The sequence below is a fragment of the Heterocephalus glaber genome, unplaced genomic scaffold (assembly GCF_053883595.1).
Source record: "Heterocephalus glaber isolate CG9 unplaced genomic scaffold, H.glaber_assembly_v1.0 deba00000347, whole genome shotgun sequence".
NCBI lineage: Eukaryota > Metazoa > Chordata > Mammalia > Rodentia > Bathyergidae > Heterocephalus > Heterocephalus glaber.
The window spans coordinates 11,227,675-11,243,508 of NW_028258143.1; the positions used below are offsets into that span (position 1 = coordinate 11,227,675).

At 43.2% G+C, this 15,834-nt stretch overlaps 1 protein-coding gene across 1 annotated transcript; it reads right to left on the reverse strand.

Annotated features, from left to right (window-relative positions):
* Positions 1 to 5,246: 5,246 nt before the first annotated feature.
* On the reverse strand, positions 5,247 to 12,882 carry LOC147829849 (uncharacterized). Its single transcript, XM_087197749.1, has 2 exons — positions 12,482 to 12,882; positions 5,247 to 6,595 (listed from the first exon to the last, which is right to left on the reverse strand). Exon 2 carries the CDS (start codon positions 6,552 to 6,554, stop codon positions 5,343 to 5,345), a length of 1,212 nt encoding a protein of 403 aa, XP_087053875.1. The 5' UTR covers positions 6,555 to 6,595; positions 12,482 to 12,882; the 3' UTR covers positions 5,247 to 5,342.
* Between the last annotated feature and the right edge of the window lie 2,952 nt (positions 12,883 to 15,834).

Here is a 15,834-nt window from a genome sequence, read left to right on the forward strand (position 1 = left end):
CAAGTGTTGGTGAGATACTTAAAACTGGAATTCTCATACACTAGTGATGGAAATGTAAAATAGTACAACCACATTGGAAAATAGTTTCATGTTTCTTAAAGTTAGACAGGAACTTACAATATGATCTAGTCATTCCACTTGTAAGTATTTATCCCAGAAAAATTAAAACATTTAAAAACTTATGCATGAATGCTCATACAGTCTTATTTGTAATAGTCAAAAACTAGAAATGATCCAAATATCCTTCAACAAGTGTGTGGATAAACAATTGTGGTACTGTATATCCATATAATGGAACACTCCTCAGTAATGAGTAATAAACTATTGATGAATCTGAGTGGATTTCCCAATAATTCCAAGACAAATCGCTACAAAACAGGTGTACATGCTGCATGGTTATTTTTATATAAATTTCTAGGAAATGCAAACTAATCTAGTGACAGAAAAAAAAATGAGTGATTGCTTAGGGATTGTTGTGGGGAGAAATAATGCAATGGGGTGAAAGCCAAGGATCAGAAAGGAGAATAAGAAAACTCTGGAAAGAGGAGCTGCATGCCATTCCATCGGTGCATGTGTGCAGATCCCGGGGAGAAGCTGTGTGGCCCAGATCAGCGAGGCTGCAGGTGGCTCCCAGTCCAGGATCCACCCTGACCCCAGAGGCTCCTGCACACCCACCCAGGCTGGGGCTCCACCTGGAAAGGGGCTGCACTGGAGCATGGCCTCAGCCAGAGGCCCCCCATACCATCAGCCACAGCCAGGGACCCGCCGGGAGAAGAGCTATACAGGCACACAAGCAATACCCAGAGCCTTGCCCAATACCATTGATAAGTGTGTGGTGACCCTAGCCAAAGCCTGTGTAGACAACAGGAACTGGGGTACACAGCCCCCAACCAAAGGCCCTCCCAGACAACAGCTACATAGGGGCACCAGCGAGAGACACACCTAGATACCATCACAAGTGTGCACAGGCCCCAGCCAGAAGCCTGCCCAGAAAACAAATCAGCTCAGGGATCCAGAAGGCCACCACTCTGAACCCAGGAATTGGTGTACTGGTGAGCAGCACAGTAAAGGCTGCTTGGTGGCTTGCTGAGAACTGAAGACCACTGGGTGAAAAAAAAGATGCCTCAACAAAGACACAGGAGGCTACATCTGTTGAAATGAGAAGACACATAAATAAGTCTCAAAACCAGACTTCCAGATCACTTAGGCAACCCCAAAGGGCAACAAGATGGAACAATCTGATATTCAACCACCTGGACTCCCCGAAGTGGCAACGAAATAGGACCTGGAAAAAAGAAATAAGAAATAGTTTCTCAGATAACAGCAGAGATTGTGCCCATAGTACAAGACATGATTAATAAATCTAGAGCAGACACAGATAAAAAAAATAGAGGAGCTGCAGAACATAATGGAATCCCAACATAGGAAACAAATGAAATCCATAAAACAGATATAAACAGATTTACAGGAGATTAAAAACTCCTTTGGAAGTTTATGCAACAGAATGAGCCAATGTGAGGACAGAATTTCAGATATAGAACATAGGACTGCAATTAGTGACCAGTAAAAGAAAAATTTCTTAAAAATAGGAAGGGACCATAAGAAATCAATCCAGGATCTATTAGATGGCTCAAAAAAGAATAACATCAGACTGATTGGACTCAATGAAGAAACAGGAGAGAGTGCAGATGAGGTAAAAAAAAAAACTGTTCACAGAAGTGATAGCAGAAAACTACCCAAGGAGGGGAAAAGAACTTGACATACAGATAAGTGAGGCATACAGGACTCCAACTACCCTTGATCAAAAAAAAAAATCTACACATAGGCATATAATAGTTAAGATTCCAGAAACCCAATAGAGGAACAAAACTCTACAAGCAGTTAGAGAAAAGAAACAAAGCACATACAAAGGAAAGCCCATCAGGATCACAGCAGACTTCTCAACACAAACCCACAAGGCAAGAAGAGCATGGATTGACATATTTCAAATCCAAAAAGAAAACAGCCTCCAACACAGATTGCTGTACCCTGAAAAACTATCTTTCAAAATTAATGGGGAAATAAGATACTTTCATGACAAAGAGCACCTTAGGAACTTCATGAATACCAAAACAGCACTGCAAAAAATTTTAAACACTATCCTAGGAAAAAGCAATGAGGATCACAACCCCAGAAACACAGCAGAATGAATCCATCAGGCAGGACAAAAAATTAAATGCAAAGGGGGAGAATCCAACAAAAAGAAAGAGTCATGACAATGATAAGTCAATACATATCAGTTATAACCATCAATGTTAATGGTCTCAATTTACCAATCAAAACAAATGGACTGGCAGAATGTGTCAAGAAGCAAGATCCAACAATATGCTGCATACAAGAAACACACTTAATTATAAAAGAAACTCATGGACTGAAAGTGAAAGGGTGGAAAACAATACTCCATGTGACAGGAACCCCCCAAAAAGCAGGGGTAGCTATCCTCTTTGCAGATCAAGTGGATTTCAAACCAACACTGATTAAGAGAGACAAAGAAGGACATTACATCCTGGTAAAGGGAACATCGCAAGAGGAAGAGATGACAATCATAAATATATATACACCAAATGCTAGTGTGCCCAACCATATAAAACAGATGCTTGCAGACATGAAAAAACAAATAAGCACTAATACAATAGTAGTGGGGGACCACAATACCCCACTGTCACAAATCAATAGATCAACTAGACAGAAAATAAACAACAAAATACTAGAACTCAATCAAACAGTTAAACAAAAGAATTTAACAGATGCTTACAGAGTGTTCTGCATCACAAAATCAGAATGCACATTATTTTTGGTCACATATGGGTCATTCTAGAAAATAGGCTACATACTCACTCATAGAACATGTTTAAGTAAGTGCAAAGGAATTGAAGTTATCCCCTGTATATTATCAGACCATAGTGCCATGAAATTGGAGATCCATAAAAAAAGAAACCACAAAAATTTCATAAACACATGGAAAATGCACAACACACTTCTGAATAACCAATGGTACACAGGGGAAATTAAAGAATAAATCAGACACTTCCTACAATCAAATGAGAATAACAATACAACATATCGGAATCTATGGGACACAATGAACACAGTCTTAAGAGGGAAATTCATAGCCCTGAATACTCATATTAGGAAAACAGAGTGAGCTCAATTACACAACCTGATGCTGAACCTCAAGCTTCTAGAAAAAGAAGAGCAGGACAAACCCAAAGTTCATAAAAAGGAGGAAATTATAAAGATCAGAGGAGAAATCAATGCAATGGAGACTAAGGGAATGATACAAAAAAATCAATGAAGCCAAGAGTTGGTTCTTCGAAAGAATCAACAAAATTGACAAACCCTTAGCCAGCCTTATCAAAAAAAGGAAGGAAAAAGCCCAAATCCATGCAAGTAAGAATGAAAAGGATGAAATTACAATGGACCCAGCAGAAATCCAGAGGATCATCAATACCTACTTCAAGAACCTATATGCCAAAATAGGAACAACATCTTTGTAAATAGGGAGGAATGGAGGGGTTGAAGTGAGGGCTGGGCAAGGATGAAAGATGGGAACCAAGAGAGACTATGTAAAGGTGCAAATTTCCAATGATGAATGTCATTATATTGTATACCTAAAATATACCAATGATTAGAATGAATAATCAATAATGCAAAATAGGAAGAAAAGTTCCAAAGAGGTAGGGGTAGTGAGAGGGGCAGGGGAAAGGAAAGAAGGAAAAGGAAAAATGATGAGAAATGGAAAAAATGGAAATAAAGACTTTGTAAATAGGGAAGGGTGGAGGGGGTGAAGGGAGGGCTAGGAATGGGGAAAAAATAAGCACCAAGATGCATCATGTAAAGGTAAAAGTTCCCAATGAGAAATATAATTGTGTTATATACCCAAAATGTACCAATAAAAGAATTTAAGAGAAAAAAAAGAACCTATATACCAATAAGATGGAAAATACAGAAGAAATGGACAGATTCCTAGATACATGTGAATTACCAAAGTTGAACAAAGATAACCTAAAAATTCTAAATGACCCAATATCAATCAATAAAATTGAAAATAAAATTCAAAACTTACCAACTAAGACAAGCCCAGGTCCTTGTGGCTTCACTGCTGAATTCTACAAGACATTTAGAGAGGAACTATGCCCACTACTGTTTAAACTCTTCAATGAAATTGAAAGGGAAGCAATACTCCCATATTCATTCCTGGAAGCAAGCATCACCTTGATCCCCAAAGCAGAGAAAGATGCAACTGAAAAAGAGAACTATAGGCCAATCTCACTAATGAACATAGATGCAAAAGTCCTTAATAAAATATTGGCAAATAGAATGCAGAAGATCATCAAGAAGATCATACACCCTGACCAAGTGAGATTCATCCCAGGGATGCAGGGATGGTTCGACACATCCAAATCAATAAATGTAGGGCTGGGGATGTAGCTCAGTGGTGCCACCACCTGCTTTGCAAGCACAGGGTCCCAAGTTCAATCCCTGGTATAAATAAATAAATAAATGTAATACACTATAATAAGAGCCGAGGACAAAAACCATATGATTGTCCCGGCCCGCGGGTAAGTCAACGGAGACCCTAGAGGGGGAGCGAGGATGAGAGGGGACAGGGGACACGAGAGATGGAGACAAGACAGGTTTCTGATCAAGTCTCGTTTATTGCAGAAGCTGTTACAACATATATACCGTAGGGCTAGAGGGGAGGAGCAAGAGGAGGGTACTGGGGCTACTTCCTTGTTGCCGGGTAGATTTGTAGCAGGCCCGGATATGTCCGTAAAAGGCACTCAAGATTTCCAGCGGGGGGGGGGCAGGGCCCCCTACAGGTCCTCCCTTTTAAAATTATTTTTTAGAAAAGCGTCAGGAGAATCAAGCCTGCGGGGGCTGAGCCTGTCTTGGGTCAGAGCAACATACGTGTCTGCACCGTGCACCTTACCCGTCATTGGTTAACCAGAGAATCAAGGCTCTGGCACCTGTCTTAGGCGGCACACGAGGGCTCTCTCATTGCATGGCACGCTTGCTCAGTTGCCCGTCATTGGCTTGCCAGCCCGCTCACCAGGTGGGGCGAGAATTTTGCGCCGTGGCAGAGATGGAATCGGCCCATGTAGCGTATGTCCAGCCAACATCCTGACAGTAATTTACCGCTGATTTTGACGTACATCTTTGTCTCCACTATAGCTCCAGGGGAAATCACAACCTTACAAAATCAGAACTATCCGAGGACATTTTAGTTACTAAGATTAACATAGGTTAAAATACAAAGGGGAATACAAGGCTTTTAAATCATATCAGCCTGAACCTTTTATCTAAAAATCAAAGCGATTTCTACGTATAAGCATTGGTATCCATTGTATGCAGCAGCATGACAATAACAGACAAACACATACAATTGCAATGGCAAGAAACAATTGTTTTACCCACTGTAGGTTGGGTAGCCATGAGGTCAACCATTTAAATAGGTCTCCGCCATCCTCATTGTGCACCTTATTAGCCAGGTCTTTCAATTGTTTTATTGTATCATCGATTTTTTCTCCATTGTCAGTCAAATTAAAACAACACATATTTTTTATTTTTTCACAGCCCTGGTGATGAAAAAGCAACAAATAATCTATTGCTGCTCGATTATCCAAAATAGCTTGTCTTTGTTCCTGTAATTCTTGATTAATCAACGCCAGGGCGGTGGAGGTGGCATTCAATCCTTTTACCACTTTACAGGCTAATCTTCGTACTGCCGCTTCCGCGTGCACCCCGATGGACGGCAGAGCAACAAAAGACCCTATCATGACTAACACTTCTGCATCAGTCAATAGACCCACATCATCATTACATCCCGGGGCGGTATACGGCGACCACCGTCTAATTCGATTAGGTACAATCAAATCAGTTCTGTCTGGTAATATCACAGCCAACCGACTCAAGCAACAACGAGTGTCACTCAAGTTGGCCGGAATGTAATTAAAAGTTTCCCTTTCACAAGTGTAAAACCAACCCATTGGCAAAGAGACATGGCAATTACTATACATAATTTCTTGTTCAACACGGCAGGACATGTTTTCCAAACGTTTAACTTGCAGACATTTAGTTGTACAATTTCTGTATACAGCACATTCGGTCTTATTAGACATAATTACCTTAGGTGAATATAATTTGACAGCATTCTTGGGCCTGTGACAAGTAGCAGATCCCCAATTGTAACTATCTGCATATGTGAGATTTTTTCCTGGGATATCTTTAAACAGAGTATAAGGCCGCAATGATTCCAATGGGGTACATACAGGAACGAGGCAACTTCCCAACATATAATGAAAGTTTACATCAGCACTTAGACAAAACTCAGACAAGTTGAGCGAGCCTGCCAACTGAATCCATATATTTTTCATGTGGTCTAACCCTTCTGAAGGCGACACCACCCATACCCTGGTCAGCAACATCAGGGGAACTAGGCATTTCCAGCTCATCCTATTCTTGTTTTCGGATCGTTCATTCAGCCAGATGTCCTTCATGAGTTCCCTCTTCATTGTGCGCCGGAGGTCCAAACTTTAAGTGATGACGATGTTCCCTAAGATCACATGATATAAATTTCACTAAGGAGTCCCTTTGAGGAATTAAGACCAGAACAATATTTTCTGGGTGGCCACTTCTATATTCATCAAAGGGAGTTCCCATCTAAAAATCACTTTAATCTAATAAATTCCAGTGATACCTTGATCCAAGAGAAAAGCATATCTTTAACAAAATAACATCATCAATGTAACAATGGGTGAACATCCCTTAAAGAGAAAAGAACATTTTGAGCTCAATTACATGACCACAAACAACAAACACTAGACAAACATGTAAGACAGTGTAGAACATCAGGGTGCACCCAAACATTACTAGATAAGCTGAATTATATCCTTGCTCATTTTAAATTGAAATTGTGGGCGCCATTGTTAACTGATCAGGATTGGACAACGTCAGGTCATCGGCATCATCAGCACGCCCATCAACTTGTTTTACTAGGCGTTCTGGGAGCCATCTGGCTGACTTCATTTCCTTGGAATAAATACACACCGATCCTCGGCCCCAGATAAGTACAGGATCGGGCCCGTGCCATGAGTGGTCCAGGGGGTCTTTCCACATCACCGAAGCAAATTGTCGTTGCGTCTCTGGTTGCCAGAAACGATTGGCTGCAGATGAACCTTTGGCATCCAAATTTAAGAAGTTAAGAATAAATAGTGCATGTGATATCAGGTTTCTAGGAGACCCCTTGGTAGGGTACCATTCCCCCTTTTTTATTTTGTCTAAAGTAATTTTGAGTGTGAGATTAGCCCTTTCTATAATGCCTTGTCCTTGAGGATTATATGGGATTCCCGTTATATGTGTTATTTCAAATTGTTTGCAAAAGTTGGAGAAGCCAGAGCTGGTATAGCCGGGACCATTGTCTGTTTTAATTTGTTGTGGACATCCAAGTACTGAGAAGGCAATGAGGAGATGAGCGATGACATGTTTAGTAGCTTCCCCGGACTGCAGGGTGGCAAATATGAATCCACTATAGGTATCAATGTTGACATGTATATATTTAAGATTTCCAAATTCAGGGTAATGCGTGATGTCCATTTGCCAGAGGGCATTTGGAATCAAGCCACGAGGATTAACTCCCAGATGAGGTGTAGGAAGGTGTAGAGTGCACGTAGGGCAGGCCTTAACAATTTGTCTAGCTTGTTCTCTAGTAAGCTTATACATAAGGCGAAGCGTGTGAGCATTAAGATGATGCAGTTGGTGTGCCTTTTGTGCCTGGTCAATTGGAATGGGGGCATCAGTATTTATTGAACAGGCCAAAACTTGAGGTCTTGTAGCTAGGTCTGCTAAGCGGTTGCCCTGTGTGAGTGGGCCAGGTAAGTTAGAGTGGGCACGAAGGTGTCCAATGAAAAAGGATTCGGATCTCTTTCTGATTAAATCTTGTAATTGGAGGAAGAGACCACCAGTCTGAGAAGCAAGTTTGATCAATCCACATGTTTCCAATAAGGGGACAGATTGAGCAATATAAGCACTGTCAGTAAAAAGATTAAAAGCTCGGGCGGGGAATGTAGAAAAGACCGCTATAACTGCCTGCAGCTCGGTTAATTGGGCCGAAGAGTGGGCGGTTTGGAACTGGGCAATGTTATCGTCCCACACATAGGCAGCCATCCCAGTGGAAGAACCATCTGTAAAAACGGATAGGGCTTCTGGCAGAGGAGAACAAGAAGTGACCTTTGGGAAAATGAAGTCATGTCTGTTAGCAAAGTCAATGAGTTTGTTGGGAGGATAGTGATTGTCCAATAATCCTGAATAAGAAGCAAGAGCAATTGGCCAGGAATCGGTAGTCTGCATAAGCCAATCGATTTGATCTTTAAGGTAGGGTTGGATAATGACATCAGGTTCCTTTCCAAAGTACATCTTTCCATGGTCTCTACCTAGAACAATCAGGTCTGCAACTGCAACATAATAAGGGTAAAAGGCCCGCTTAGGGGAAACTGGGAGATGAACCCATAAAAGGGGAGCGGTTTGCCAAAAGACAGCGGTGGGGGAGAGAGAGGTTCTGCAAACGATATATTGTAAAGGAGAGTTATAATCTACAAAGGTAATTGTCTGATTTTGAATGGCTTGTTCTACCGTGCTAATGGCTTTGCGCCCCTCAGCAGTGAGCTCCCGAGGCGAAGTGGGGTGGCTATCACCTTGCAGGGTATCATAGAGAGGCTTCAGGTCATGTTTAGTGAGCTTTAAATAGGGCATAAGCCAATTAATATCTCCGAGCAGTTTTTGGAAGTCATTCAGAGTTTTAAGACCGTCCAGCCGCAAGGTGAGCTTCTGGGAGGAAATATGACGTCCCTTCATCTGAAATCCGAGGTAACTGTAAGGGTCTTTTAGTTGAACCTTATCAGGGGCAATCTGGAGGCCACAAGATTCAAGGGCCCGCCGAAGGTCAGCATAACAAGCCAAAACCTCACTTCCCAATTGTCCCGCCACGAGAATATCATCCATGTAATGGATAATATACATTTGAGGCCAATTGTCTCGGGTGGATTGAAGTGCTGTGGCTACAAATGACTGGCACAGGGTGGGACTATTGGCCATGCCTTGGGGTAGCACTAGCCATTGAAAGCGCTGCATTGGGGCGCAGAAATTGGTCGCCGGGAGGCTAAAAGCGAAGCGTTTTTGATCTGCAGGATGTAAGGGAATGGTGAAAAAACAATCCTTTAAATCAATAATAACCTTATAATATCCAAGGGGGATGGCTACCGGTGAGGGAAGACCAGGTTGTAAAGCTCCCATGAGTACCATAGTTTTATTAACTGCTCTGAGATCTTGCAAGAGCCTCCATTTTCCCGACCGTTTTTTAATGACAAAAATGGGAGTATTCCAAGGGGAGTGGCTAGGAATGATATGGCCAGCATGAAGCTGCTCCTGCACCAGCTGTTGAGCTGCTAACAACTTCTCCTTGGAGAGGGGCCACTGATCGACCCACACTGGATCATCCGAGAGCCAGGTGATCTTTTCAGCATGGACCGCAGGAGTGTCAGCGACCCCTATGGAAAATGGCCCAACCCTGCTCGAGGGGGCCGAGGGACAGGCTCAATGGGGTGAGTAAGGCTAGTAGGGTGTTTTCCCAGCCCTGTTCCTGGAATGTACCCATTTTTAAACATCTGCATAGTGACAATTTCATTGGGGCTGGAAATAATTATCCCCATTTGTGATAATAGGTCTCTCCCCCATAAATTAATGGGTAACCCTGAGATGATATAAGGTTGAATGGTGCCCTGATTACCATCTTGGTCCCTCCAGGTCAGATCTTTGGCACTTTGTTTAGGATTTTGACTCTGCCCTATACCCTTGAGATGGGTGAGGGTGTCCTTCAATGGCCACGCCTGAGGCCAATCCTCTCCCTTTATGATAGTTACATCGGCACCAGTGTCGACCAACCCAGAAAACTGTCTCCCATCTAACCACAAGGTCATGAGAGGCTTTTGTGCTGAAAGTACCTCCGACCAGTAGACATCAGATGAGCCGAAACCCTGGCTGCCTCGGGCGTTTTTAAGAGCCTTATTAGAGGTGGAGAGAAGGGGAAGGAGTAACAATTGGGCAAACCTTTGGTCTGATTGAATGGTATTAATAACTTTGGGGGAAGAAACCATAACTTTAATTTCCCCAGAGTAGTCACTATCAATCACTCCTGGGTAAACCAGCAGTCCATTCATGGTACTGCTGCTTCGGCCTATTACGAGGCCAAAGGTCTCCTTAGGTAAGGGTCCAAAGACTCCCGTAGCAAGGGCCTGAACTCCCATTTCTGGGGTTAATACTGTGTGGGTGGTGGCACTGAGGTCCAATCCGGCACTTCCTTTTGTGGCTCTGACGAGGTCCGAAATGGATTGCTGTTTATTGGAGCAAAATTGAGCGCCCCGTAAATTTGTTTGGAATTGGGGGCCCGGGGCTGGCCCCCTTTCCCGTTTCCCGAATTCAAACCCTGGAGAGGGGGGAGGGGTCGACCCTGGGCATCAGTCTTGGATCGGCACTCACTCGCCCAATGCCTCCCCCGATTGCATCGGGGGCAGGGCCCTGGGGGCGGAGCGTCGGGGCCCTGCATTTTAGCGGTCGGGCATTCTCTAGCAAAATGGCCGATGGCCCCACACCGGAAGCATTTATTGCCGATGTGGCGTTGTAAGAATTGTTTGACTGTGAAGCCTTGCATGGCGGCCGCCATGGCAAGGCCCTGTTGGTAGGCGGCCCCAATCTCAGAACAAAGGCGAATGTAGCCGGAAAGGTCAGTTTTCTTTTTATAGGGGCGGATAGCGGCCTGACAGGCGGCATTGGCGTTCTCAAAAGCAAGCTGTTTAACAAAATCTGTCCCTGTCTCCGCGCTCCCAAAAATCCGGCCTGCCGCCGTGAGAAGGCGGTGGACAAAGTCCGCAAACGGCTCGTCCGGCCCCTGCCGGATATTAGTGAGGGAGGCACTCACGTCTCCTTTGGAAGGGAGTTTCCTCCAGGCCCTAGTGGCTGCGGTCTGAATCTGGGCATACAACCCCACGTCAAATTGCATTTGCTGGTCGTTAGCGGCGTAGGCCCCCTCCCCAAGAAGCATGTCAAGCACCCAACCATTCCCCGCCTGAGCATTGCGTCTAGCGGTCTCTCGACAATTCTCAACATACTCAGATTTCCATAATAAGTAGTCACCTCCTGCAAGGGTGGCACGGGCCAGAGTCTGCCAATCAATTGGGGTGAGCCAATTTTCTGCCACCGATTCTAGAATAGCCATGGTGTAAGGTGCAGTGGCCCCGTACTGAGCCGCAGCCGTTTTAAGCTCTTTAATAACCTTAAAATCAAAGCCGCCATGGTGTCTCCATGCCTGACCCTGTGCGTCAACAGTCTCAGTGACAGGGAAGGCTTCCACGGGCTCAAGTTCTAGGGGTACCCTTGACCCGGACGGCACCCTGGGGGTCGCCCCTCTAATGGGGGGTCGTGGCTTATGGGTGTCCTCTCTAGGGACATTTCCATGAGCCTTGCCTGTTCTTAAGCCCTCAAGCTGGGTAATAAGTTCTTGATGTTCCTTTTCTAACCTTATCTGTTCTTTTAGAAAGTCTATTTTGTCCCGGAGTTCCTTTTGGGGATCAACAACAGGATAGGCCAAAGCGGGAGTGCTGGGGCCTGGACGGATATAAGGAGGGGGGCACCCAGAGCCGCCCCGCAATGCTTCCCCTGCAGACTCGTCAGTTCCGGAGTCCTTTTGGGGTGGATCTGGTGGCGGAGGCAAGCAGCGATAGGCTTGAAGGGAGGGATATAGGGGCGGAACCTCCCGCGAGGGTGGGGTTGCCTTAGAGGCAGTGATGGAAGAAGAGGAAGCGGGGGTCCGGCAAGGCTTTGCCTTATAGGGCTTGGCAGGGATCGCGGCCGTTTGGGATTGGTCCGAGGGAACGTTATGTCCGTCGGGGGCGGGATCATCATCACTGTCAAAGGACATCAAGTCCTCTTCCTCGTCTGGCGAGGAAGGCGTGGCCTTAACTGGCCTGGGTCCCGGCGCCATATTGGCGTCCCGGGGAACTGCGTCAGTGTCACCAGCGGGTGTCAGCTCCTCACCACTACGGAGGGCTACCTCCCCAACCTGTATAGCCTGAGCTACCAGTGGATCCCTTGCTTTTTGGGAAATAATATCATTAATCAAATTCCAATATGAGAACGCCGCAATCGGGACCTTCCCGGGTCCGCAAGTGGCATAATAATCCTGGAGAGCCTCCCCCACCTTTTTCCATCTCTCTTCGTCAATGGTTCCCTCAGCAGGGAACCAGGGACAGAGATGTTTAATAAAATCAAAAAATTTCAGCAATTGTTTGACTGTAACCTTTACCCCTCGTGCCTGTAATGTCTTCTTGAGACCTTGCACAAACAGTTCGTGCTGACTAATGCCCTGTCCCATAATCGCTGCTCAACTTACCGAGGTGCAAAAAGACGGCAGGTCCACGTCAATCGCAAGCCTCTTCTATGTCGAGTATGCTCTTTGTTCCTCAATCTTAATCTTAGGGCCCCTGAGCAGCGTCCTTCACTGGATCCCCCGTTCTCTGGCCCCACGTTGGGCGCCACTTGTCCCGGCCCGCGGGTAAGTCAACGGAGACCCTAGAGGGGGAGCGAGGATGAGAGGGGACAGGGGACACGAGAGATGGAGACAAGACAGGTTTCTGATCAAGTCTCGTTTATTGCAGAAGCTGTTACAACATATATACCGTAGGGCTAGAGGGGAGGAGCAAGAGGAGGGTACTGGGGCTACTTCCTTGTTGCCGGGTAGATTTGTAGCAGGCCCGGATATGTCCGTAAAAGGCACTCAAGATTTCCAGCGGGGGGGGGGGCAGGGCCCCCTACATATGATCATCTCAATAGATGCAGAAAATTCATTTGACAAAATCCAACACGCATTTATGATAAAAAAAACCCTACAAAAAATTGGAATAGATGGTCTCTACCTCAATCTGATAAAAGCCATCTATGAAAACCAACAGCCAATATTATACTAAATGGTCTAAAACTGAAATCCTTCACACTAAAATCAGGAACAAGACAAGGATATCCACTATCACCACTCATGCTCAATATAGTTTTGGAAACGTTGGCCATGGTAGTTACACAAGAGAAAGAAATAAAATGAATAAAGATAGGAAACGAAGAATTCAAATTGTCATTATTTGCAGATGACATGATACTCTATATAGAAGACCCTAAGAACTCCACCAAAAGTATTCTAGACTTAATAACCAAATTCAGTAAAGTAGCTGGATACAAGGTTAACATGCAAAAATCAATAGCTTTTCTGTACACAAAAAAACAGACTCACTGAGAGAGAAATGGGGCAATCAATTCCTTTCATAATAGCATCTAGAAAATTGAAATACCTAGGAATCAACCTAACAAAAGAAATCAAAGACCTCTAGTATGAAAACTATAGTGCTCTGAAAAAAAAGAGATTAAAGAAGATAACCAAAAATGGAAAGACATCCCTTGGAATGGAAGCTCCTACATAGGAAGAATCAACATACTGAAAATGACCATACTTCCAAAACTGCTATATAGATTCAATGCAATCCCAATTGAAATCCCAGCACCATACTTCATGGACCTGGAGAAAACAATCCAAAAATTCATTTGGAGCAAGAAGAGACCCAGAATAGCAAAACCAATACTAGGCAATAAAGACAAGGTAGGAGATATCACAACCCCCAACTTGAAACTATACTATGAAGCTTCAGTGATAAAAACAGCATGGTACTAGCAAAGAAACAGACCTGAGGATGAGTGGAACAGATTAGAAGATGCAGAAACAACTCCAGACACACTCAGCCATCTCATCTTCGATAAAGGAGCCAAACACCCTCACTGGAGGAAAGATAGCCTCTTTAATAAATGGTGCTGGAAAAATTGGCTTTCAACTTGCCAAAGACTAAAATTAGACCTATATGTGTCACTGTGCACTAAACTAAAATCAAAATGGGTTAAAGACCTAAATATTAAAACAGAAACACTAAATCGGCTTGAAGAGAGGTTAGGTAGAATTCTGAAAGACATTGGTGTAGGAAAAGATTTTATGAACAAAACCTCAGTTGCCCATGAACTAGCACAAACAATCAACACGTGGGATCTCTTCTTACTAAAAAGCTTCTGCACAGCAAGAGAAACTACCAGCAGTGTGAAGAGACAACCCACAATGTGGGAAAAAATCTTCACCTGCTCTTCCTCAGACAAAGGTCTACTATCTCGAATCTATAAAGAACTTAAAAAGATCAGACCTCCCAAATTTAAAGACCCAATCCGAAAATGGGCATCTGAAATGAACAGACATTTCTCAGACAAAGAAGTAGAAATAGCAAACAAACACATGAAAAAATGTTCAACATCACTGGTCATTTGACAGATGCAAATGAAAACAACACTGAGATTCCACCTCACTCCAGAAAGAATGGCTGCTATCATGAAATCAACCAATAACAAATGCTGGCGGGGCTGTGGGGAAAGAGCAACCCTGTTCCACTGCTGGTGGGGGTGTAGACTGGTGCAAGCACTGTGGAAATCAGTATGGAGATATCTCAAAGAAAGAAGGGAATGGAATTAATATGAGAAAAAGAAAAAATGGAAAGAAAGTCTTTGTAAATAGAGTGGGGTGGAGGGGTTGAAGGGAGGGCAGGGGAATGGGTGGAAGATAATCAAGATGGATTATGTAAAGATGCAAAATTCCAATGATTCATTATGTTGTATACCTTAAATGTACCAATAAAATTAATTTTAAAAAAGAAAATCTTGGATTGTAATGGATACATTCATTATCTTGAATGTGTCAATGGTTTCACATATATACATCCAAAAATCAAATTGTAAAACTTAAGTATATATAGTTTATTATATATCAATCATACTTCAATAAGGTTTTGGGGTTTTTCTGGTACCAGGGATTGAACTCAGGACCTTGCACTTGTATGGCAGGTGCTGGAAACACTGAGCTAAATCCCTGGCCCCACAATAAGGTATTAAAATGTATATAATGTAAAGATTCAAGAAAATCTGAATTTTATAAAATGTAAATATTTCTTTTAGCCTAGTGCCCAACTAAGGCATTTTCCAATCTAGACATCTTTTACAGGTTAGTTCAATTCTTCATCACAGACCATTGAAACTTTAAAATTATTAGTCATAAACTTATTCATGCAACCTATTCATCTTCTTTGTTCCATGAATTGTTCTCTCAGCAAGTGTGTATTTGAGGGTACCAGCATAACAGGATAAGAGTATGTAGAGAGAAAAGAGCCTCAAAATAAATAATAGTAGGTCAAGAATGTTATCTTCTTATACAAAAGACAACATACTTTATTTCTACAAAAATGTACTTTTTATCTTCACTCTTACTGAGCATTTCCTTGCCAAAGTCAGCTCTTAGAGACAGAAATCACATTATTTCTGAGTGCTTCATGAAGCATCTGGGGCTTAAACATACTATTTGATGAGAAAGAGGGTGTTCCAACCAAATCTTGATTGTGCCCTAAAAATCTATTTCATTATTTTGCAGCTGCTTAAAACAAGTGTGGCCTTTTAGGGCTCTAAAAAAAGAAAATGAGAAAACATACTCTATTATTTTAGACACCATCTGAATATCATGAGGTTTACTTTGTATGACTATGTTTTAGATGCTGAGCATGTGCACCTGCTTATTTTTATCAGACTTAAATACTCTCACCTTTCTAGTCTTTCCCTAGAGGTCTGCTGACGACCTCTTTACTTGTGGATTTCTTAACCAAAAGGTTGTTTACC

What these genes read in the sequence shown, in the direction of transcription:
- LOC147829849 (XM_087197749.1), bottom strand. Translation starts at nt 6,554, where the DNA reads ATGAAGAGGGAACTCATGAAGGACATCTGGCTGAATGAACGATCCGAA.